The sequence below is a fragment of the Artemia franciscana genome, chromosome 8, assembly GCF_032884065.1.
Source record: "Artemia franciscana chromosome 8, ASM3288406v1, whole genome shotgun sequence".
Classification (NCBI taxonomy): Eukaryota; Metazoa; Arthropoda; class Branchiopoda; order Anostraca; family Artemiidae; genus Artemia; species Artemia franciscana.
The window spans coordinates 44,158,154-44,184,929 of NC_088870.1; the positions used below are offsets into that span (position 1 = coordinate 44,158,154).

The 26,776-nt window shown below is 34.8% G+C and overlaps 1 protein-coding gene across 1 annotated transcript in view; it reads left to right on the forward strand.

Moving 5' to 3' along the window:
* Positions 1–329: 329 nt before the first annotated feature.
* The window catches only part of LOC136030471 (tyrosine-protein phosphatase corkscrew-like), a 68,393-nt gene continuing 41,946 nt past the window's right edge, over positions 330–26,776 (forward strand). Inside the window, exons 1-4 of the mRNA XM_065709477.1 lie at positions 330–455; positions 8,977–9,102; positions 20,102–20,296; positions 22,184–22,346. Coding sequence (XP_065565549.1) covers positions 442–455; positions 8,977–9,102; positions 20,102–20,296; positions 22,184–22,346 — 498 coding nt within the window. The 5' untranslated portion in view covers positions 330–441. The remainder of the gene's footprint in view (positions 456–8,976; positions 9,103–20,101; positions 20,297–22,183; positions 22,347–26,776) is intronic.

Here is a 26,776-nt window from a genome sequence, read left to right on the forward strand (position 1 = left end):
TTAAATGCGTTTAGTGTTCCTCAGAACTTGCAATTGTTTTTGTTGTTTCAGGCTATGTTTTGACTATGATGTAATTGTGTTTGTACTCTTTTATTCACACTTCTTAACTGCTAAGGTCCTTGTGTTAGCCAGGCAGTTTTGTACAGCTATAGTTTGAACTCTGGGCCCCGCGTTACTCAGCCAAAATCAAACCTACTGCGCCATCACATGTTTTGTCATTGATATCCTTACTGAGTGGCTCCATTTCAACAAGTAGTGGCATCTAAGATTAGTTGGTCACGGTATGTCTTTGATTCAAAGCGATGACGCATTATGTAGCCCAACGCCTTTTAAACGTGTTTAGAAGAAATAAATGGAATAGGCTTAATCAGGCTCCCATAATTAACTAATGATTCTGTTTTAGCTACCCAAAAACGCCACTCTACCGAGTGCCCAAATAAGATGGGTTCTAGGAGGTTAGCTTTTATTCTAAGCATCGTTTAGGCCTTAATAGCCTAGTTTCTATGTTTTCTATAAAGTAGCCTAGGTTTAGGCTAGGAAACTGCTTTTAACAATCTTTGTGGATCATCTAATGATTCTGTTGATGAAATCTGATGGAGGATTTTATATAAAAATTAAAGAAAACAGCTGACCTTGGTATAACAGGAAACTATAGGAAGTCAAATTCTAGACAAGCTACTTTTTGCTACCTTGGTAAATGGTTAGGTTTGGAAATAATAAAATTCTAGTTTAGTGACTTCTTGCTATCTCAGAAAGTGGTTAGGTTTGGAGAATGAAACTTTTGGGGATGAGTCTACAGGCTAAAGTATTTCCTGAGAAGGTATTTAGAAGTACCTACATCCACTCCCTCTCCCTCTAGAGGGTCCTGACCTTTAAAATGAAACCTTGCAAGATAGATCTTCTGCTTGAAAAAAGTACAACAAAATTGTTTTCAGCTTCACAACTTTGCTCAATCCCAATTTATAAGGTTTTAAAGATATGCAAACACATTTCCTAAATTTTGAAAAATAAATATTGATATGGCTCAGAATTCCACTGAAATAACAGGAATCACATTTTCAGGACTAAAAGCAGAGAAAAAGCAACTGGTAACTGAAAATTAAGGTCAAATTTTGTTTTGTCAAAATTTCACTAGGTTTTTGTCATGTAGGCAAATTTCAGGGCTCTCTAGAGAGAGAAGGAGTGGAGTACCTTCCCTGGACATACTTTAGTGTATAGATTCATCCCTTAAGGTTTCATTCTCCTAACCTAACCCCTTTCTGAGATAGCAAGAAGTCACTAAACTAGAATTTTACTGCTACTTTTTGCTATATTGGAAAGGAATTAGGTTAGGAAAATGGAGCTTTCTTTTTCCAAGACCAAACTGTCAATGAATGAAGGGCTAGAAACATACTCTAGGAAGATATTTTAAAGCTTCTATGTTAATCCTCTTGTTATTTCTGAATCTTAGAAATTTTTCTACTTGGAAGGTCTTTACCTATTGAAATTTTGGCAAAACAATTATACCTTAATTTTCTCTCATCAATTTCTATATCTCTGGTTTTAATGCTGAAAACACAATTTCTGTTATTTTGAGTAGAATTTTAAGCTATATCCTCTGGTTTTTTTTTTCTAAATTTAGGAAATGCATTTACACAATTTTTAAGCCTCATAAATTTAGATTGAGCAAAGTTGTAAAGTGTTAAAACAGTTTTCTTATAGCCCATTTCATTTAAGTGGAAGATTGATTTACAAGGTTTCACTGCTATAACACAATTTTTTTTTTTAAAGTCATCAAAGGTCATTGCTATCTAGAGGGAGAAGGGGTGTAGGTAATTCAAAATACCTTCCCAGGACATTCTTTAGTCTGTAGACCCATCCCTTAAAGTTTCATTTCCCTAACCTAACCCTTTCCAAGGTAGCAAAAAGTAGCTAAACTAGAATTTTACCCAATAAAATTCTTAGTAATGAATCCTAACCCTATTCTGATTTCCAAGTCTTATAAATTTGTCTACTTGACAGGGCAGGTCTAGGTTATACCTAGGATCTTGGAATTTTGACAAAACTTCATTATATATTAATTTTCAGTTTGTTTTTCTCTGGTTTTAGTCTTGACAATGCAATTTCTATAATTTGAGTAGAATTATAAGACATATAAGTTGTTTTTTTTTTCTTCTAAATATACAGATCTTCGAAACCTCATAAGTTGGGATTGAGTGAAAGTGTGAAGCTGAAAATATTTGTCTTGTGCTTCATTTAAGCAGAAGATCTATTTTGCAAAGTTTCACTTTATGGCACACAATGTTTTAAGGTCATCAAACATCAATTTCAATATAATAGTGTCAAAAGATATGTCTATTTGCTCAATAAACCCAGCTAGTGCCTTTCTCATTAAAAAAAAAAAAAAAAAAAAAAAAAAAAAAAAAAAAAAAAAAAAAAAAAAAAAAAATCACTGGTGATCCAGCTACAAGTAGAAGAATATCACCTTCAAAATGGATTATGCAAAGTCAACTATGTAGTAGCAGTGATAACCTCAATGATTTGAAATAATCAACCTATTAATTTTTTCATAAGAAAACTAAATTAAAAGACTTTTCTTTGAATGTCCATAGTGTCTTTCTAGAATTTGGAAGTCTTTAGAATAAGTCTGTAAACTAGCAAAATGATATTGAGTAATTGCTTGACACTTCTTTGTCTGGGCTCCATTACCATTATATAATATATATATATATATATATATATATATATATATATATATATATATATATATATATATATATATATATATATTCCTTTGAACTGCTGCTGAAGCTAATTGTAGTATTATTTATATGATGCAATAGTACTTAAGCCTAAATAGTGTAGGTAACTTACAAGAGTGGGAACTGGTGTTGGTGTTGACAAAAAACTCAGAGGCCTCTAGAGAGAGAAGGAGTAAAAGAAAGTAATTTAAAATACCTTCCTCAAACATACTTTAGATCCATCCTATGAAGTTTCATTTTCCTAACCTAACCACTTTCCATGAGAACAAAAAGTAGCTCATCTAGAATTTTACTGTCATTGCCACCTTGTTGGCAGAGCTATTCCTATGATTAGGGTTACTAAAGCAAAAATTTATTTCAGTACCCATGTCCCAACTCAAATATAAATAAAAAACAAAGTGAGGAGCCCCCCCCCCCCCCATTTGCATTACCAGGGGCAGCTGACCTGGCTGCACCCTTGGCATAATCAGTTTTGCCCCATAGTGCACTTGAAAGGTGAGGGGATAAAGTTTCTAATTTTCTATGGCAGTTCTTGCCTCTCTTCTGCCTGAGGAAAAATGTTAACTAGGCCCCACCCCCCTGTCTCCTTTAAAAATTTTCAGGCTGAATTTTGACAAAAATTTTCTTTTTAACCAATTTATTTTCAATTTGCTCATTAATCAACAGTTATTTTCTATTGTTTTCAATTTATTATTTAAATTATATACTTGTACAACTATTATTAATTATTCTCATTTATTTTTTTTAAATGTATCTTATTTATTAATTAATAATTTATTAATTATTTCATTTATTAACTACACCCTTTTCTTCATTTTAATAAGTAATAAAATTTCAAAAACTGCATAATTTTTATTACCATTAGGTTATTTATTTGAAGTTTTGCACCATAAAATTTCTGCACCCTTAGCAAGTAGCCCCTCTGCCTCCCCCCCCCCTAAAACTGCCTCTGAGGATTTTTCTGTATTTAAAAAGGTTGCTTTATCTGAAGATCATAATCTTCTGATGGTGTAGTGGATTTAATCTTGTCAATATAGGATACAGAGTTCAAACCTAGTTGCAGCAATACATTGCAGAAATGACAGAAGGACCTTATTTGTAAAAAAAGTGTTGTTAATTCAATAAAATAATAATAATAGAAGCTCACAAATTAATGAAAGGCAAAATAAAAGAATATGGTTTGTTTCAAAACAAGTTTCTTATTGTTTAGAATTCTTTTACTTATTATGGCACTTGGTATTAACCAAGTGACATATAGCAATCGCCAATTCTGTCAGTCTGTCTGTCTGTCTGTCGGTCCTGGTTTTGCTACTTTAGGCACTTCCAGGTAAGCTAGGACGATGAAATTTGGCAAGCATATCAGGGACCGGACCAGATTAAATTAGAAATAGTCGTTTACCCGATTTGACCATCTGGGGGGGAGTGGGGGCCCGGTTAATTTGCAAGAAATAGAAAAAATGAAGTATTTTTAACTTATGAGTGGGTGATTGGATCTTAATGAAATTTGATGTTTGGAATGATATTGTGTCTCAGAGCTATTATTTTAAATCCCGACAGGATCTGATGACATTGGGGGGAGTTGGAGGGGGAAACCTTAAATCTTGGAAAACACTTAGAGTGGAGGGATCAGGATGAAACTTGATGGGAAAAATAAGCGCAAGTCCCAGATACATGATTGACATAATCGGAACTGATTCGTTCTCTTTGGGGTAGTTGGGGGGAGTAATTCTTAAAAATTAGAAAAATGAGGTATTTTCAACTTACAAATGGGTGATTGGATCTCAATGAAATTTGATGTTTGGAAGGATATCGTGTCTTAGAGCTCTTATTTTAAATCCTGACCGGATCTGGTGATGGGGGCGGGGAGTTGGGAGGGGGAAACCTAAAACTTGGAAAATACTTAGAGTGGAGGGATAAGGATGAAACATGGTGGGAAAAATAAACACAAGTCCTAGATAGATGATTGACATAAACGGAACAGAACCGCTCTCTTTGGGGTAGTTTCGAGGGGGGGGGGGTATTTCTGAAAAATTAAAAAAATGAGGTATTTTTAACTGACGAATGGGTGATCGGATCTCAATGAAATTTGATATTTAGAAGGATATCGTGGCTCAGAGCTCTTATTTTAAACCCGACCGGTTCTGGTGACATTGGGGGGGAGTTGGGAGGGGGAAACCTAAAACTTGGAAAACACTTAGAGTGGAGGGATCAGGATGAAACTTGGTGGGGAAAAAACACGAGTCCTAGATACTTGATTGATATAACCATAACGGATCCGCTCTCTTTGGGGTAGTTGGGGGGGGGGGGGGGGTAATTCTGAAAAATTAGAAAAAAGGAGGTATTTTTAACTTACGAACGGGTGATTGGATCTCCATGAAATTTGATATTAGAAGGATATCGTGTCTCAGAGCTCTTATTTTAAATCCTGACCAGATCTGGTGACATTGGGGGAAGTTTGGGGCGGGGAAACCTAAAATGATGGAAAACGCTTAGATTGGAGGGATTGGGATGAAACTTGGTTGGAAAAATAAGCAGAAGTCTTGCATACGTGATTTACATAATTGGAACGGATCCACTCAATTGCGGGGGGGGGGGGGGGGTAATTCTGAAAAATAAGAAAAATGACGTATTTTTAACTTACGAAGGAGTGATCAGATCTTCATTAAAATTCATATTTAGAGGGATCTCCCAACTCAGATCTCTCATTTTAAATCTCAACCGGATCCAGCGTAATTGAAGGGGGGCAGTTGAGGGGAACCAGAAATCTTAGAAAATGCTTAAGAGGTGAGATCAGGATGAAACTGGATGGGAAGAATCAAAACCTGTCTAAGATACGTGACTGACATAACTGGACCGGATCTGCTCTCTTTGGTGGAGTTGGGGGGGTAATTTTGAAAATTGAGGCATTTGTAACTTACGAAAGGGTGACCAGATCTTAATCAAATTTGATATTTAGAAGGATCTTGCGCTTTAAAGCTCTAATTTTAAATACCGATCAGATCCTGTGACATTCTGGGGAGTTGGAGGGGGAAGCTGGAATTCTTGGAAAACGTGAGAATTGGGGTATTTTTATTTTACGAACAGGTGATCGGATCGTAATGAAATTTGATATTTAGAAGGAATTCATGTCTCAGAGCTCTTATTTCAAATCCCGACCAGATCTTTTAACATTGGGGGGAGTTGGAGGGGGAAATCTTGGAAAAACACTTGGAGTGTAGGAATCGGGATGAAGCTTGGTGGATAGAATAAACAAATGTCCTTGATGCGTGGTTGACTGAACCATACTGGATTCGCTCTCTTTGGTGGAGTTGAGGGGAGGGGTTCAGTGATTTGGCGAGTTTGGTGCTTCTGGACGTGCTAAAATGATGAAAATTGGTAGGCGTGTCAGGGAGCTTCACAATTTGACTTGATAAAGTCGTTTTCCCAGATTTGACCGTCTGTGGGGCAAAAGGGAGAGGAAAAATTTGAAAAAATTAGGTATTTATAACTTACGAGTGGGTGATCGGATCTTAATGAATTTTGATATTTAGAAGGACTTTGTGACTCAGAGCTCTTATTTTAAATCTTGACCGGCATTAAGCCTCTTATTTTCCTTTTTAAATCAATCTATTGATTTATAGAATTTTGCTAGAGCTCATACCATATGATCTCTTGGCTCTTAGCTCTTCTTGCCTCGTCACAAGTGCCATATAAGCTCTTAGCTCTTGTTTTTAGAAGCATTTGCAAATTTTCTTATAGTGCATCATTGCTACCTAGTTTATGGAAGAGCTAAAAATTAAATCAGTTAAATTGGTCCATTAGATCATGGAACTTGTTACCTGATCATGTTGTTTCAAGAAATAATGCTTAAGCTTTGGTTAGAACCCCTTTTTATGAAGTGCAGTATATAGAATGGGTTTTTGCTTATCTTTTTGTAATGTGTTCAGCCTAAGGAGTTTATTAGTCAATTGTGTTACCAATCAATACCCAGTTTGGTTCTTCTATATTGTCTTTTGTGTATTACCTTAATACATGATATATTGTTGCTTATTGTTTTGTGTACTGTTAATTTGTAATGAGACAAGTCTATGGCTTACTCTGCTTTTGTTTAAATTAAAATTAGAAAACGATTACTATTGATCAATAAAAACAAATAAATTACTTTCTTGTGGAAAATATTAGGCCAGAACTTTGAAATGATGTAATGTTCTAAATACAAAAGCATTGAATTTGCCATGAAAGCATCACTAGAAGGCCTCTTAGGGTTTTGAAAATAGAAATAGGATGTAAGCATAGCAGAAAAGGAGAGAAAAGAAGCAAAGTAATGCCATAACTTTTGCTGTCCTTTCACTCATTTCATATGAGTGTCCTATTCACTCATCTTTCCACTCAGTGCCTTGATGCTTCCTTTACTGTATATAAGTATTTCAGTGGTGCATGAGCTTTCAGCTTACTCTTCTCTGAGTCTTTCTCCTCAAAAGTTAACAATGCTTTCATAGGAGTAGAAAATCAGAATGTTTTGTTTCTCATTGGCTTTGAGTTCCCAGTATATTTTGAGCATGTGGAAGAACAGAAGGAGCAGGTTATTGTCCTTGATATGTGTGTTGCTCTATTGGATCTTTTTTTGGCAATGCTAGAAGGTTTGGTGGGAGTGAAGAGGGACTGGATTGATTTTCAAACTGAATCACCTCCAACTGTAGAAGGATCCTGGTTGATGCTGACTTCTGACAGGAGAAGGGGTGATGATTCTGACATAATATTGCAAAGAAAGGAGTCGTTTAGGATAGTTCAGAAAAAGAAACAGATCATAGTAAAAGATCTGATATGCTTGTCTGAAGCCTTTATGGCCTTAGTTGCCTGTCTTGTGTCTTGCCAAAAATAAAAAAAAAGTTGCAGTAGGAGGTTTCCTCTGTCCATTTGTTGATAAAATTCTGAAGGATGTCAGGCTCAAACGTTTTTTCAATGGTTCTGACAGTGGTGATGAAACAATGTACACACCAACATCACTGGAGCTTCCCTGCTTGGTATTAATGCTTTGCTGCTTGGTTTATTTTCAGTTTCAGATTCTTTTTCTGTGTTGTTGTTTGTTTTTGTTTTGCATCAAGCACTTGTTATACTCTGTTGCATCTGTTGACCAAGGATGAATTCCATACATCCTGAATGAATTTTTGTAACTTTTGATGAGGATTTGCTCAAAAATGTGCAGGAAATTTTGGACCATGGTCTGTTTGATGATTTTTCTATCCAGTTTTTTTTTTTTTACTGAAATGATATTAGATTTTCTTCTTCATTGAAAATACCAGCTTTATAACAAAAGAAATGGTTTTTCAATGCAGTTTGTAAAGGTTTAAAGACCCCCATGTCTGCAGCCTGGAGAATGTGTGTTGTGTTTGGGAACAGCTGTAGCAGATTGAGTATATTGTCTTGGGAAAGGACCAACTGTTCATAAGAAGGGTTGCTTGAATGACCAACAAGGGTAACAATAATGTTTTTGCTGTGCAAACCCTTGCTTTTAGTCATGGAATGAGCAAGGTATTGACAAAATCAAGAAATATCCCCTGCTTCATCTGTCCTATTTATCTATATTTTGCTGCAATTCCATTTGGCAGATTATGGAGAGGTGTGTAGTCTGGACACTTTTGATTTAGCAGCATCAAGGGTTCAGAGTACTCCCCTGCTGTGTTCATACGTAAGAGAACAGTAACTCTGTTCTCAAAACAGACTCTGTTCAAAACAATATGCAGAATTGGTTTCAAAAATATAGAATTCATATGAAGTAGTGTAGGGATCAAGGAGATGAATATATTGAAAGATGATAAGGTTTTTAATGCGCAAATGCACTGCAGACATATATTGAAGGCCTTGTCAGGGAGGAGGGGATACAAAAAACCTTCTAAACACATCAAAAATGTATATGTAGTGTTTTTACAAGTGGGAATTGAGACTTCCAATGATAAGACACTTGAACATGGATATATTTTGTTAATAATTGTCTTTATCCATGCAATTGTCTTATGTAGAGAAAATGATATCATAATTGTTGCAATTATCATGAAGACTCAACAAGCATTTATTTACCTTGACTCCTATTATTTTATTACCTTTCATTGAATTTTTAGATTAATTATACTGGTTTTTAGATCAACTTTTTTGGTTTTTAGCTTAAATAATTACCCATTATTACTTTTGTCATAAATGATAATCATTGCACATATTAGGAACTTATAAATAATCTATAAATAATATTTTATTGCAGTCGATGGTTTCATCCAAGTGTTTCTGGAAGGGAGGCAGAATTGCTTCTGAAGAATCTTGGAACAGATGGAAGCTTTTTAGCAAGACCAAGCAAAACAAATCCTGGAGACTTCACGCTTTCTGTCAGGTATCCCTGCTTTTTTACTTTTTTTTTTTACCTCTAGTAATAATTTAATTTCAGCAATAAATGGAATAATCCTCATTTGACACTTATAATGATCTTTTTTATCAAAATGATGTAATTAACCATGCAAATGCATCAATAGAAAGGTTCACTAAAATTTATTTCCACTTTTTACTTAAGTAAAATAATTTAAACTTGTGAAGCTAAGCATAATATCTGAGTTGTTTCTCAATTGCTTTTTGAACAAAGCTGGAACTTTGCCATAATTTAATTCAATGGCATCAGTGCTATGCTTTTGCAAGAGTTTCTGCCCCTTTAGACTGTCTTACAATTTAACAGCTCTTCAATCTGCCGAATTTACTGGATTCCTACAAAAATCTGTATTGCAAAGATAACAGGCATGTTAGCCAAATTGTCTTCAGGATATTTTACTTTTAATGGAAATATTTAGTTTTAGAGTTCATTTCTTCAATTTCAATTCAGTTCAATTCACTTTATTAAAAAACATACAACAGACAGAGCCAATTATCAGTTTTTGTTGTCATATACACTTAAAAATCAGTCAACAAGTCAAAATTAACATACACAAAATTATAATATATATAATTAACAACAATAATCCAGTTTAAAAAGTTGACCCAGTATTAAACAACTTAACAAACGAGGGCACAAAACTAAGCTCATAACAAGCATGTGACACAGTCACCGGTTGAAGTTTTGGTACAGGCTCTGCAACAGACCTGATTGGCCTTACCCATGCCGGTTGATGTTGGGGCTGGAGGATATTTCGGTGTGTAGAGCTGGACAAGATTTTATTACAAAAGGACAGGGCAAGTTTTAAACGACAGGATGGAAGGGTTTGAAGTTGAAACTGATTAAGGAGGGATATGTATGATACATTTGGGGCTTTTGAGATTACTAGGAGGGCATGGTATTGCACCCTCTCGATCGAGTCAGACTGTTCCTTAGTCAGTCCGTAATGCCATACAGGGCAACATTACTCAAGTGTGGAACGAATAAAAGAGAAATAGATGCATAGGAGGTGTGGTGCAGGAATTCCATGGAGAGCCAACAACTTCAGAGACCTAATGGCCAAATTAGCTTCTTCATGCAATCAATATATTTGTTCCACTTCAGATCCGAAGTGATACGAAACCCCAAGCAGTTTAATTTCGGTCACGTGACTGGTGCCTGGAATAAGTGGGCTAAAAACTGGCGTAGATTTAAAAAAAGAAATGGTTAAAATTACAGATTTGTCAAATTTGACAGTCATTTTGTCCACCTTTGCCTTTTGACATATATCATTCATTAGTGAACCTGCTTTGCTTGGGAGGTGCAGGTTTTCTTAATTGTTTTGCTTTAGATACAGTTTATCTCAAAAGAAAGTTTTGATTTGAAGAGTTCTCTGGACTTGCGCATCAAATCTGAGGAGAGTAAGTCACTGTCATCACTTGTTTAACCTGTGAGAATTAACTTAATGCAAAGCACTTCTCAAGAGCAGACCACGCGCTCTATGTGGAAGAATTCTATTGAAACGGTGTTGACAGAGCTTTATCTAGAATTTTGTTCAGGAAGGTTTTTTCCTGGGAGGATTGGGGCTCACAAGAAAAAAAGATATAAAAACACATTAAAAATTTCGGGGTTTCATCTGTGTCATGTAGAGTGACTTGTAAACAAGAATCTTGCTAGATAGTTGTGGCAAATACATTTACGTTTTTACAAGTCAGACAAACCTTTGGAGGGGGGTTCAAACTCCTATAACTCCTCCTCTAGATACGATCTTGGGTGTTGGTGATTGTAGCATTGAGGAACTTTTGCAGTGACCATGGATCACGGTGCAATCTTCCACTTATCTAGGATTGGATAAAAGTATTGGAGGAGACCAGTTCAACACTGGCCAGATGGAGATCTGGGTGATCAGAGTCTTCTAAGAGCTAATAACCAGAAGTTTCTGTGTGAACTTTAATGTCCACTCAATGAATAATTGGGTCATACTCAGAGGTGGCTTTTGGGGAGGGACAGAGGGGGCACTTGTCCCAGGTGCAGAAATTTTAGGCGTACAAAATTTCAAATAAATAATCTAACAGCTATTATCATTTTGTAATTTTGTAATTTTATTATTTACTAAAGGAGAGGGCGCAGTTAATAAATGAACATAATTTAATTAATTATTAATTAATAAACTAAAACTAAATTATTTAATAATAATAATCAGATTAATTAAATAATAAACAAAAAAAAATAGTTAAACCATAAATAATTAATTTTTAAATGAATTGAAAATAATTTTTTTAAATGAAAATTTTGTTAAAATTTGGCTGACAACTTTACGGGAGACAGGGGGGAGGGGCATTAATCAAGAATTGTTCTGGGTGCAAGAGAAGCCAGAAGTGCCAGTGTTAGTCATACTTTGTTGTGGCTGAGAGAAGTCATGCAGTTTCAGTGACCTAGAGTGCTATTTGTCAATAGTAAATAACTTTTTGGTAGCTGAACTGCAAAATCGTCCGGGACACGAACAAATAACTTGATTTCAGCAAGACAACTCCACAGCACACACATCCAATGTGTCTATTTTACGAGTTTGCCAAATCCTCCTTGGCAATTGAATTCCAAAAGAGGTTTCTTAAATTGGGTTCCCATGCAGTCCGGATTTGTACCCTTTGAGTTTTTTCTCATGTGTATATCCAAAATTGAAAGTATCTGTCAATGACCTAGCTTCCGTTTCAATTGAAAGGAAATATCCATAGTGAAGTAACAACCATTTTAGGTCTACTTGCTGTGCTGTAATACATTTTTTTATGGTACTTGGTATTAACCAAGTGAGATATAGCAATCGCAAATTCTGTCGGTCTGTCTGTCTGTCGGTCCCGGTTTTGCTACTTTAGGCACTTCCAGGTAAGCTAGGACGATGAAATTTGTCAAGCGTATCAGGGACCAGACCAGATTAAATTAGAAATAGTCTTTTTCCCGATTTGACCATCTGGAGGGGGGGAGTGGGGGGCCAGTTAATTCAGAAAAAATAGAAAAAATGAAGTATTTTTAACTTATGAGCAGGTGATGGGATCTTAATGAAATTTGATGTTTGGAATGATATTGTGTCTCAGAGCTCTTATTTTAAATCCGGACCGGATCTGATGACATTGGGGGGAATTGGAGGGGAGGAAACCTAAAATCTTGGAAAACACTTAGAGTGGAGGGATCGGGATGAAACTTGATGGGAAAAATAAGTACAAGTCCCAGATACATGTTGACATAATAGGAACGGATCCGTTCTCGTTGGGGTAGTTGGGGGGGGGGGTAATTCTGAAAAATTAGAAAAAAATGAGGTATTTTTAACTTACAAACGGGTGATCGGATCTCAATGAAATTTGATGTTTAGAAGGATATCGTGTCTTAGAGCTCTTATTTTGAATTCCGATCGGATCTGGTGACATTCGGGGGGGGGGAGGGAGTTGGGAAGGGGAAACCTAAAACTTGGAAAACGCTTAGAGTGGAGGGATTGGGATGAAACTTGGTGGGAAAATAAACACAAGCCCTAGATAGATGATTGACATAAATGGAATGGATCCGCTTTCTTTGGGGTAGTTGGGGGGGGGGGGGTTATTTCTGAAAAATTAGAAAAATGAGGTATTTTTAACTTACAAACGGGTGATCAGATCTCAGTGAAATTTGATATTTAGAAGGATATCGTGGCTCAGAGCTCTTATTTTAAACCTGACCGGATCCGGTGACATTGGGGGAGTTTGGGGTGGGGGAACCTAAAATCATGGAAAACGCTTAGATTGGAGGGATCGGGATGAAACTTGGGGGAGGGGGATAAGCAGAAGTCTTACATACGTGATTTATATAATTGGAATGGATCCGCTCTATTGGGGGGGGGGTTAATTCTGAAAAAAAAAAGAAAAAATGACGTATTTTTAACTTACGAAGGAGTGATCGGATCTTCATGAAACTTCATATTTAGAAGGACCTCGTAACTCAGATCTCTTATTTTAAATCTCAACTGGATCAAGCGTAATTGAGGGGAGGCAGTTGGGGGACCGGAAATTTTAGAAAATACTTAAAGCGGTGAGATCAGGATGAAACTGGATGGAAAGAATAGAAACCTGTCTAAGATACGTGACTGACATAACCCAACCGGAATTGGGGGGGGGGGGTAATTTTGAAAATTGAGGTATTTGTAACTTACGAAAGTGTGACCAGATCTTAATGAAATTTGATATTTAGAAGGATTTTGTGCTTTAAAGTTCTAATTTTAAATTCCGACCAGATCCTGTGACATTGGGGGGAGTTGGAGGGGGAAACCGGAATTCTTGGAAAACGTGAAAATTGGGGTATTTTTATCTTACGAATAGATGATCGGATCTTTATGAAATTTAATTTTTAGAAGGAATTCATGTCTCAGAGCTCTTATTTCAAATCCCGACCTGATCTTTTGACATTGGGGGGAGTTGGAGGGGGAAATCTTGGAAAAACACTTGGAGTTGAGGAATCGGGATGAAGCTTGGTGGATAGAATAAACAAATGTTCTTGATACGTGATTGACAGAATCGTACTGGATTTGCTCTCTTTGGGGGAGTTGGGGGGAGGGGTTCAGTGATTTGGCGAGTTCGGTGCTTCTGGACGTGCTAGGGCGATGAAAATTGGTAGGCGTGTCAGGGAGCTGCACAATTTGACTTGATAAAGTCGTTTTCCCAGATTCAACCATCTGGGGGGCAAAAGGGAGAGGAAAAATTAGAAAAAATTAGGTATTTATAACTTACGAGTGGGTGATCGGATCTTAATGAATTTTGATATTTAGAAGGACTTTGTGACTCAGAGCTCTTATTTTAAATCCTGACCGGCATTAAGCCTCTTATTTTCCTTTTTAAATCAATCTATTGATTCATAGAATTTTGTTAGAGCTCATACCATATGATCTCTTGGCTCTTTGCTCTTTTCGCCTCGTCACAAGTGCCATATGAGCTCTTAGCTCTTGTTCTATTATTTAAATGATTGCCGTATGCTTGCTGGACTAAATTTAAATAACGTGATGTTTTAGAAGTGAATTTCCAAAACTGTATATTTGAATAATAAGTAAAAAAAAATGTTGATAGACTTCTTCCTCTACTCTATTTTCACATGCTAAGCATAAGCTTTTGTTTTAACACCCTATTTAAAGCTGTAATTTCATCATGATTTGATGAAGATGGGGTTTGGGAAGATGGGAACGTTGTACTATACCACCTGCGACTGTCTTACAGTTTGACAGCCCTACAACATATTAAGTTTTCTGGTGCCCAGCAAAAACATGAATATTAAAAATGGCAGGCATATTAAGTCGATTGTCTTCATGATATTTTCCTTAAAAAAGTATAAAATTATCTTGTCAACTTCAAAATCATTTTGCTTTAAACGTAAAGCTGTAATTTTATCGTGATTTAATGCAAGTGCGAGAAGGGGGCGTCGTACTAAAAGCTCATACCCCCCTATGACTGCCTTTCCATTTGACAACCCTACAACATGCTGAATTGACTGATGTCCAGCAAAAACCTGCACTTCAAAAAAAGCAGGCACATTTACAGAATATTCTTTGGGATAATTTCATTATTCTTGAGTTTTTCACATTCTTGAGTTTAACAAATAAATGTTCAAACGAGGATAAGTCCATTTATTTAGACAGTGAAAACAGGCACAAAAGTCCAGATATTTCGATCTCATGTACAGAGATGGTCATCAGATGGGAATAGTAAAGTAGTAAAATTAAAACAAACCTATTTATTCAAAACAAAATAATCAACTTTCAGGTAATTCACTAGTTTGGCGTAGAGAGTTCAATGATAGAGGTCATTGTCAGTTTTGAGATGTAAGCTGTATACTTGAGACTAATCAAGTACACTATAAATTCAACATTTCTTTTACAATTAGACAAAAGAGAAGGCTTTGTGACCTTCATTTTACATTCATTTTACATTTAGGGAGTATTAAAGAGAAAAATGTACTTTTCAAGACTTCGAATGAACCCTGTTATTGATCTTTCTAAAAAAAAATCTAGTCAATGACTTGGAAGTTAATTATTTTGTTTTGTATATATATAGTTTTTTATATATGTTTTGTATATATATTGTATATATTGTATATACTGTATATTATATATTGTATATATATTTTGTATATTGTTTTGTATATATATGTTTTGTATATATATTTGTATATATATATATATATATATATATATATATATATATATATATATATATATATATATATATATATATATATATATGTTGTATATGTGATCGAAATATTTAGACTTTTGTACCTGTTTTCACTGTCTAAATAAATGGATTTATCCCCATTTGAACTTTTATTTGTTCGTAATAGAAAGGCAGTATGGTCATCGAAAAGGATGTCTAATTTAAAATATTACGTCGTAAAATATTTAAGTTCCTATATCACCTTCGGAATTATTTTCTGTGTATGTAAAACTGCGATTTTATCATGATTTGGTTAAAGTACAAGATGGAAACCTTGTAGCATGAGTTTATGCCCCTTAGACTGTCCTACAACTGGATAGCCCTGTTATAGATGTCATGTTAGCACTTGTGGGCTAAAAAATCAGCTACCTTTGCTAAAACCTAACATCTGAACCAACAAATAAAACCAAACCTAATGATTTGGTCAAAGTACAAGATGAAAACTTTGTAGCATGAGTTTATGCCCTTTAGACTGTCCTACAACTGTATAGCCCTGTTATAGATGTCCTGTGAACACCTATGGGCAAAGCTGTAAGCTATCTTTGCTTAAAACCCAACATCTAAACCAACAAATAAAACCAAATCTAGCAATTTTTGATCGCACCTCTCCTAATCTAGATAGGGTGAGTCAAATGGCGAAGCCAGAATTTTAATCTACGACAATTTTTGAGATGAGACATAGTATCTAAAGAGGTCAAATAGCTTTCACTGATTCTATATAGCCCAAACCTAATACGAAAATATTCGAATTACAAGAGTTAAGTAGTATCTATAGAATATCTAAATAAAGTGGAAAACTGAGAGGAAAAAAGTAAGGCGGTAAAATAAAATGTATAGAAATTAAAGAAGTAAAGGAGAAAAAGAAGATTACGGAAAGGAAATGACACCCAAAAAACCTATAAATGGAATGTCGTGTCTTCATCTGTTTCTCCTGATATAAAAAATATAAAAAATAAAATATATAAAAAAAATATAAAAAAAAAATTCTCGATTTTCCCTAAACATTGAAAAATACCGATACTAGATTTTGGCAGAGGACAGCCGAAATGGCAGAACATTTAGTTCTGCCTGAACTGTCTGAAATGACAGAACTTCAGAACATTTTTCTCAAGAAAAATTTTAAGTTTTCAAATATTAAATTTAAAAATAAAATTTCGCAATTTTCTCTAAAATATGAAAAATGCAGACATTAGATTGTGGGTGAGGACAGCCGAAATGGCAGAACATTTCGCTCTGCCAGAGCTGTCGGAAATGGTATATAAATGGAGCTGTCGTTTTTGAAATGGTATACGATGAAATAAATTTTTGTATTTTTCCCCTTTTTTTCTTTTTAGTTTTTTTTATTTTTATTTTTTTTAGTTTTGTTTTTCTCCTTTATTTTTCATTTTTTCCTTTTTTTATTTTTTTTCTTTTTTTATTTTTTTTTATTTTTTAGCTTTTTTAGTTTTTTTATTAGTTTTTAGTTTTTTTTCTTTTTAGTTTTTTTGTAGTTTTTACCTTTTTTTAGTTTTTTTAGTTTTTTTTTTACTTATGTCCTGGTCGTCATTTATACTCCCTGAGTCCCGGTCGTCATTTGTGTCCCGGTGCTTTGTTGATGGTGATTGCTAATCGAACATTCCTTGTGTCCCGGTCGCTTTCTCTTTGAGTGTCCCGGTCGTCATTTATATTCCCTATGTGCCGGTGTCCCGGTCGTCATTTGTGTCCCGATGTCCCGGTCTGTAATTTCGTCAGTCGAAAACATGACGTCAGTCAACACACAAACATGACGTCACCCGACAGACCCACACACACACAGACAACTTTTATATATATATATATATATATATATATATATATATATATATATATATATATATATACTAAAAATATATATATATATATATATATATATATATATATATATATATATATATATATATATATATATATATATGTATATATATATATATATATATATATATATATATATATATATATATATATATATATATATATATATATATATGTTTTTAACTACGTAAAACATGCGAATATACAACATTCTTCGCTGTCCCATTGTCTGTGCATATAAATAGATTGTCAGGTTTACTGACTCTTGAACATGCAACATATAATTGTCCATGGGAAAAACAATCCGTATTCAGATCTATACCTCATTGTTCTAATGATGTGTCCCTGTGTCCTGGTCGTCATTTATATTCCCTGTGTGCCGGTCATCATTTGTGTCCCGGTGTCCCAGTTTGTAATTTCTCTTTGAGTGTCCCGGTCGTCATTTATATTCCTTGTGTCCCGGTCGTCATTTGTGTCCCGGTGTCTCGGTCTGTAATTTCTATTCGAACAATCCCTGTGTCCCGGTCGTCATTTTTATATCCCGCCTGTGCCCCCGGCGTCCCTGTTGTAGTTTTGTCCCTGTGTCCCGGTCATCATTTATATTCCCTGTGTCCCGGTCGTGATTTGTGTCCGGGTGTCCCAGTCTGTAATTTCTCTTTGAGGTTCCCGGTCGTCATTTATATTCCCTGTGTCCCGGTCGTCATTTGTGTCCCGGTATGTAATTTCATCAGTTGACAAACATGACGTCAGTCGACAAACAACTTCATGACGCATACAGCTCAATCCTTATAATGACGTCAGTCGACAAACATGACGTCAGTCGACACACAAACATGACGTCACTCGACACACACACACACACAGACAACTTATTTTTATATATATAGATATCATCATCATGACGAATAGACATGTCACTAGTGGATGAATAAATAAGATCGAACAACACTAATAAACAAACAAAAAAATAAACGAGAGTCGTATAGATATAAGTGAATTAACCGAGAGTAAACGAGCAAGAATTGAACAAAAATAACACTAGGGAATGAGACATATACAGATGTAGACGAAATTATAAAATGTAGAAATGCCAATATAATAAAAAATATAATTTATGATGGAATTCATGTAAATTAAAAATGTAAAATCTATGAAAAATGCAAAATTTTAAACGAAATTGAAAATATAAACGAAAACATGGTCGCTATACAAGATAACATCGTGGTTTTGTCGTTGGTTGAATTTTCACAGAACTTCAGTTCTTTTCTGCACCACCGGGCACAAATTGCAGGCATTGCAGTGGATACTAATCAGTTTTTGTGCTTCCCTGCTGAGGTGCAGAACTTTTTTTTTGTATTAAGTTGAACTTTCTTTTCTGCACCACCGGGCACAAATTGCAGGCATTGTAGTGGATACTAATCAGTTTTTGTGCTTCCCTGCTGAGGTGCAGAACTTTTTTTTGTATTAAGTTGAACTTTCTTTTCTGCACCACCGGGCACAAATTGCAGGCATTGTAGTGGATACTAATCAGTTTTTGTGCTTCCCTGCTGAGGTGCAGAACTTTTTTTTTGTATTAAGTTGAACTTTCTTTTCTGCACCACCGGGCACAAATTGCAGGCATTGTAGTGGATACTAATCAGTTTTTGTGCTTCTCTGCTGAGGTGCAGAACTTTTTTTTTGTATTAAGTTGAACTTTCTTTTCTGCACCACCGGGCACAAATTGCAGGCATTGTAGTGGATACTAATCAGTTTTTGTACTTCCCTGCTGAGGTGCAGAACTTTTTTTTGTATTAAGTTGAACTTTCTTTTCTGCACCACCGGGCACAAATTGCAGGCATTATAGTGGATACTAATCAGTTTTTGTGCTTCCCTGCTGAGGTGCAGAACTTTTTTTTTTGTATTAAGTTGAACTTTCTTTTCTGCACCACCGGGCACAAATTGCAGGCATTGCAGTGGATACAAATCAGTTTTTGTGCTTCCCTGCTGAGGTGCAGAACTTTTTTTTTGTATTAAGTTGAACTTTCTTTTCTGCACCACCGGGCACAAATTGCAGGCATTGTAGTGGATACTAATCAGTTTTTGTGCTTCCAATATGTACCTCGTGTACGCAATAAAATATATGTATTAAGTTGAACTTTTTTTAAATTTAATCGTTTCTTTTTCAGAATAAGGGAAGAAGTGACTCATATAATAATTCAAAATAAAATTTAATCCTTTCTTTTTTCAGAATAGGGGAGGAATGACTAACGTAATAATTCAAAATAAAATTCAGTCCTTTCTTTTTCAGAATAGGGGAGAAAGTGACTCATATAATCATGCAAATAAAATTTAATCCTTTCTTTTGATAATAGAGGAGGAAGTGACTCATTTAAAAATTGAAAATTCAATTTAGTCCTTTCTTTTTCTTAATAGAGGAGGAAGTGACTCGTAATAGTTCAAAATAAAATTTAATCCTATGTTTTCCAAAATAGGGTAGGAAGTGACTCATAAAAATTCAAAAAGGAAATTTAGTCCTTTCTTTTTCAAAATAGGGGAGGAAGTGACTCATATAATAATTCAAAATACAATTCAATCCTTTCTTTTTCAGAATAGGGGAGGAAGTGACTCATATAATAATTCAAAATAAAATTTAATCTTTTCTTTTTCAATATAGGGTAGAAAGTGACTCAAATAATAATTCAGAATGAAATTTAATCCTTTATTTTTCATAATAGAGGAGGAAGTGACTCAAATAATAATTCAAAATAAAAGTTAATCCTTTCTATTTCAAAATAGGGGAGGAAGTGACTCGTAGAAAAATTCAAAATGAAACTTAGTCCCTCTCTTTTTCATGATAGGGGAGGAAAATTCAAAATAAAATTTAGTCCTTTCTTTTTCTGGATAGAAGAAAAAGTTACTCGTGATAATTCAAAATAAAATTTAATCTTTTTTTTCAGAATAGGGGAGGAAGTGACTCATATAAAAATTCAAAATAAAGGCGATTTCTATGACCTTTATGGAGGAGAAAAATTTGCCACTCTTGCAGAATTGGTCCAATATTATATGGAAAACTCAGGACAGCTGCGCCAAAAGAATGGAGAATGCATTGAACTTCGCTACCCTCTAAATTGTGGCGATCCTACAACCGAAAGGTGAGAAGTAGTTGATAGAATTTTATATTTTTATTTTTAGATTTTTTATATATTTATATTTTTTATATTTTTAGAATTTTAATAGAATTTTATACTATGGTGACTGATCAGGCTTTGAATTGCAAAGTATTAAAAGTGATCAAAGGATTTGGCTGGGGCGGGGGTGCATCTTGCTTCAGAAAAATCGACTAAGCATTGGATTTGTAAAATCCATAACGAATCGAAACAATACAGCCTGTATTTTTATATATGTCATACAAAACCGCATTAAAAAAAATATTCCTAAATATTAAAGTTTTCCTTGCTTCTCTTGTATTTTATTTATTTGTGACATATCCTATATTCAAATCTATTGATGCTAAAAAAAAGAAATGTGTATTATATATAGATGCAATAGAAAATCTTCCTAGACGTTTGAATTTTCTTTTTTATCTTTTTAATTAATTCAAAGTTTTAATTCAAAACCTTTTTTCAGTTTTAATTCAAATTTAATTTTTAATATCTTTTTGATTTTCTTTCATTTTAATACCAAACACATATAACACATGAATTTCTGTTATTTTAAATTCCTTTAATATCTGCCTCTTTGGTATAGGAACCCAATTATTTAAATTTTCTCTGCCACTGATATATTGACATCTTAATAAGCTGGATGCCAAGTTAAAAGAAGAGGCTTGCCTGCGGCTATAACCTTTTCATCCTCTTGTGCGATTATTTTGATTTTCATTGTTGTCGTTTTTTTATATTTAATATTGTTTTGTCTTTGTTCCCTGTGTAGACGTACTTATTCATATTTTCTTCTGTTTATCTACTTTTTTATAATGCTCGTAGGTCAAAAATAAATTAATTAATAAGCTGATATCTTAAATGTGTAATATATATAGATGCAATAGAAAATCTTCCTAGATGTTTGAATTTTCCTTTTTTTTTCGCTGAAGAACATTATTATTCTATTCTAAGATGAATAAGTTTATGTAGTGAATGCTAAGATGTGTTTGGATCTCACTGCTCGACTTACGACGTACTTATTATCCTAGACTTACAGTTATACCCTAGGGATGGAACCGGAACAATTGCCATGGAGTCATAAATATGTACTTTCTTGCGAATTGCTCGCTTTATGGGTCAACCGGTTATTGTTTTTAGTAAAGTAACGTGTTTTATTTCTACAGGACTGGTTTTTATTTATTTTTGCTGCATGGCAAGTTTTTTGTAGTAATTTCTCTTCGGAGACAAGATGATATCAGTATCAGGTGTCGAACTCCTTTGGCGTACGAAAAGGTGAAACAAACTTCTGTAAAATCCTGCCCAATTGGTATTCTATCTTATTACCTGATGTTGGTTTTTCGTTCAATTTATAATAAATGGTCTTTTGCGTAATGGGATGGTGTGCCAAAGCGAAAAAGGTGGGCAAATGTCCATTACACAAGGAGAATATCTCATAAGAATATGAAGTATGGCGGAAATCAAAAGAACTCTCACTACTTCTCTCCTTTATAAATTAATATTTCACGAAAGTACTTTTTTCGTGTATCTTTATCGTAATCATATGAGGCATCTATACCTAGATGCCTCATTTGGTATATACATACCAAATAGATCAATAAGGACATTAGATGAAATGAAGTTCTGTAAAATCCTACCAATTGGCGGAGGGGGGGGGGGTCCATAATAAAATGAATTTAATTTGCACATCGTTTTCCAACTGCATATGTAATCAAAATAACTCAATTATGTAATTTATACTAAACGTAGGGTAAAGGATAACTATTGAGTCTAGGATTAACCTAATGTAATGGTTGATGTTCCTGTAATAAAATTTGAAAGTTACTTGGGATTTATTTAGAGCAGAAGTAGAAGAATCAAAAATTTCTCCTCTCTTTCCAGGTGGTATCATGGCCATCTCAGTGGGCTGGAAGCTGAGAAGTTGATTATAGAAAGAGGGAAGAATGGATCATTCCTTGTAAGAGAATCCCAGTCCAAACCGGGTGATTATGTTTTATCGGTCAGAACTGATGACAAAGTAACTCATGTCATGATTAGGTTTAAGGTAAAGTTTACATGTAATTCAGGATAGTGCATGTGATCCGCCAGTCTCATTTGCGTAACTCCCCAGAATAGCTTTTTCGACTATCTGTCTCAGATTTGAACCAGTGGTAGCGTGAAATTCTTATATTACTGGAGAAAGTGTGGTTTTATTTGGTTCTCAGTGACGCTTTGACTAAAGGCAAAATACACCACTTTCTTTTTCATCAACTTTATGCCAACGGAAAACTTACTTACTTACTTGTACTTATGGCGGAAATCAGGCGTTTCCACCTTCGTTAAGGACCTTAAAGACCTGTTTGGACCATGTAGTAGGTCTGCTGCCAGGTACTTTGCAAGTGGAAGCCATTGGGTTTTGTGTCTGTAACCAAAATTTCTGAACCTTCCAATAGGTTCAAGATCTGATTTAACCAAGTTACACTATTTATTCCGCTGTCTTTTTTGGTGTGTCTTCCATGAGCTGACGGGCTCAGTGAGAAGGATTCGGCAAGGCAAGTACTCATTTATTGATACTACACAGTCGTCGTACATCCATGTTAGATTTTTGATCACTCAGGTGAATCATAAGGATACTACAGAGACAGATATGCTCAAACACCTTCAGTGCATTCTCATGTAGCTGTTTCAGTGACCAGTTAATGGAAAACGCCTCTGATCAGCTGAAAGTGATGTCATGCGATCCCTGTCATTCAATCAAGGACACGTACTGTTGGTTCAAATTTGAGTTGTTAATACCTACCATGCATGGTCATGCGCTTGCAGTGCGCAAGTGCACATGTCCAAAATAGCGATACTGGGGTGTTACGTTTTTAAAAAGACTGTGTTGCGTGTGGACCATATTTGTAACCCTGTATTTGAACTAGATGTCGTTAGAAAATATGAGTGAGATGGATATTTTATTTTGAAATTTAATTTTTGAAATTTTATAATATAGTTTAGCAGTTGGTATCGTTCAGAATCATGTATGTCAAATTCTCAGTCACTAATAGTTTGTAGAAAACAACGATGTAGGATAACACGTGTCTACTGTGAATATATGTCTCTTGAAATACGAGACATAATGTGCTGCCCTCTTGTGTAAGACACTTGATTGAATATGCTTATATTCTCTGTGGGAGCACCGAGAACACACTAATTGTATCATTCCCGTGCAATAGTACTTCCCCCCCCCCCCCACACAGTCGCTCCAGAAGTAATTTGACGTGGAAATATGTTGGTATCCAGCAAGTGTATGTATCATCCTCAATTTGGTGACATTCTTAGTTAGATTCTTGGAATATTGTTAGAGGTAAGAGACTGAGAGCAAATCGTGGTTAATATTAACAAAACGATTACCAATAACCATGGTTATCACCCTTAATAATATTTATAATAAGTTGATAATCAATAATATATAACAAATAAACAATTCAAAATAGTTAAGTAGATAAAATAATAAATACTAAAATAATAAACAATAAGGTTTTAAATATCTGTTGAACCTTCTTTTGAAGGAGTCAACAGAGGGATTTGCAGGAATAATATCCACTGGACGATTTTTCCAGATAGAAGTGTAACACCGGAGGAAGCTGTTCCTCAAGTAATCGGCTGTCCGTTTGTCCCCCTTGGCATAATTGGACCAAGCTGTGTGTCTTCGTCTCTGCCTTGACGGCTAGACAAAGGGGGGGGGGGGAATGCGAGAGATCTCGTCTGAGGAAGGCGAATTCATGTACTTGTAGAAAACAGCCACAACCATGTACGCTACGAAAAAACTTTCATTTAGAGGCTCAAGCAAGTCATGTGTGGAAGCGGTCCGCCTTATTCGCCCTATTCCGGATCTTCTGGAGTGGTGCCAGCAGTGTTTTTGGAACACCACCATACAGCAGGCATACACATTCAGCTGTGGGTCTGATGTAGAACTTGTAAAGTGGGATAATCAAGCTGGATGGAAGAAGGATTATTAGGCCTTATATTTTTCTTTTAAAATATTTGTTCTCCTTACTTAAGGATTTTTATCTCGAAACTTGTAAGTAATATTAAAAAAAGAAGTTCCTGTCTTCGTTAACTAGTCAAGGTTGCTTCTAATATATTGGATAGAGTTGGTACGACATGATATTTATCACCACTAAAAGCTGTTACAGGCCATGGCTACTATAAAGCTTCACTTCAGTAGGAATTTAAAAACAAATATACTCCTAGTTCCAAACTGAATAAATAAACTAATGAAAGTGGTCCATAATACATACCATATATAAACCAACCAACCTTCCCAACATCTTTATGTCCAAAATATTTCTATCCTGTAATATATTATCAGTCCATTTCTCCCTTCCATCCTCCGAAGGAATATCCCCTCTCAACTTTTTTAACTCTTTAAACCTCTTTCAAAGATCTCCAACTTGCAAAATCCCAGTATGAATTAAGATGTCCTCACCATCTCAACACATAGGGCAAAAATAAGGGCCCGACTTCAACCTCATCTTTCGCAAATGTTTTCTTTTATCTCCAAGTGGTCAAAATATTTCCCGTTACCGATATTACCATTGTAGTTCCTCCCTACTAAGCCCTGCCTTAATTCCTTGCCCTTCTTTGACCTTACCATTTTGAAATATTTGGAAGCATCACACTTATTTGTTGTAATTTCTGTTCCTTTTAAGTTTAATTAATTGCTAATAGTAATTTCTACCAATTTACGGGTTTTCTTCCTTCACCGTAATTTCGGTTGGTTTCAAGTTTGTAATTTGCTCTTTATTTTTCATGGATAGAATTAGTTCTTAGTTTAATATTAACCTATAATAATAAATAAATAATTAAGTAGGTAATAATGAAATCAAAATAAATGATTACTGGTTTCTAAATAATTTGCTTATTTCGCCCTTAGTCGGGTCTTTACTTTTCATGGATGAAATTAGTTCGCAGTTTTAATATTAATCAGTGATGAAAAATAAACAATATTAAACTAATTAAACAGTCACTGATTGATAAATAATTTAATTAAGTAAATATAAATTAATTAATAGATATTGTGTATCCAGTAATGACGGTAAGGAAACGAGAAGCCAATAGCAAGCAATCCGTATTATGGCGGTGAACATAAATGCCAAGAATTTCTATTAGTTACCGTAGTTGAGTGATGTTGAGCAGCGTTGCCATCGCTTTGAGATAAGCAGTACCACTTTCCTGGCAAAATTGTACCACAGATGATTTTTGTGACAGAGTTATCATATTGTACGTTGGTTTCTGTTTAACTGACAACAATACTAGAATAACCTAAAAAGCAAGCAATATTTGGCTCAAATCTTTACCCTCTGTTAGAAACTGACTTAAGAGCTGTTTCATCGTGTGATGACTAGTTCAAAATTCATGGATATTTCATATTGTGTCGAGTTGTGTTTGGCAAAGCATTTATTTTTCTTTTGCTTATATCTCAAGGAGCTGACAGAAGGAAGAGACTTTTGAGATTTTGACTTAATTGAATATAAACATACAAATAAAACACAACTCCAGGGACTGATCAATGATCCATAGGGCCTGAATGTTGCCCCTGAAGAACGTTGAGTTTTCATTTTGACATATCAGTGATTATTGATAGAAGTGTTAAAATTTGAAACAGAAAGAATACTGAAAAAAGGCGCTGTGTACTACAGAAAAAAAAAGAATCCTCCTAAACATTATTCATTTGTACTAGTGAAAAGAAAATGTTTTTTTTTCAATTGTATCACAATGACGGAACAGAAACAGAATCTTTTATCTCTAGCGGAATACTCTTCCACAAGTTCACTTGACGTATTTTATAGAAAAAGTTGCTCTTTATCCAGGATTTGAGATAATGCTACTTTGATGGAACTATTCAGACTGAAAAGATTCTTCAAAAATTGTCCATTCTTGCCCTGGTATAACGAAGTCAAAGTTAGAGCCAAGGTTGTCGTAGTCAAGTTAGAAATCTGTGCACTACTAGACTAATTTTTTTAGCCACCATATTTTAGTGGTAATGGTACTCGCTTACGAATTTTTAGACTAAAGTCTGAACCTCCCTGTAGTTACAGTAGAAAAGTCTTTCTCTATTTTAATTCACCATCATCAATAGTTGTATCAGTTTCATCAATATTTAACATAACTGTAGGTAAATTTTGAGGCTTTTAAAACACAGCTTTCTTTTTACTTTAATATTACTTTCTGCTCATATGATTTGCTGCTAAGGGCAATGATTTATAAGAAGGGCACGAGAAAGAGACTGGTTGTTCTCTAATTACTTTTCATTAGAGTTTTTAATTTGCAATCGAATAAAACCCCCAAATTTTTATGAATACTCCTTCTATATGAAGTAGCTAGGTGAAGAAGAAGAAACAAATAAATGATGTACCGAAGGCACATGGCTCTTTACTAAGACAACACTAAAGCCTTACCTATGACTTGTAGAGAAGATTGTCGGATAACAGGCATAAAAATATATTA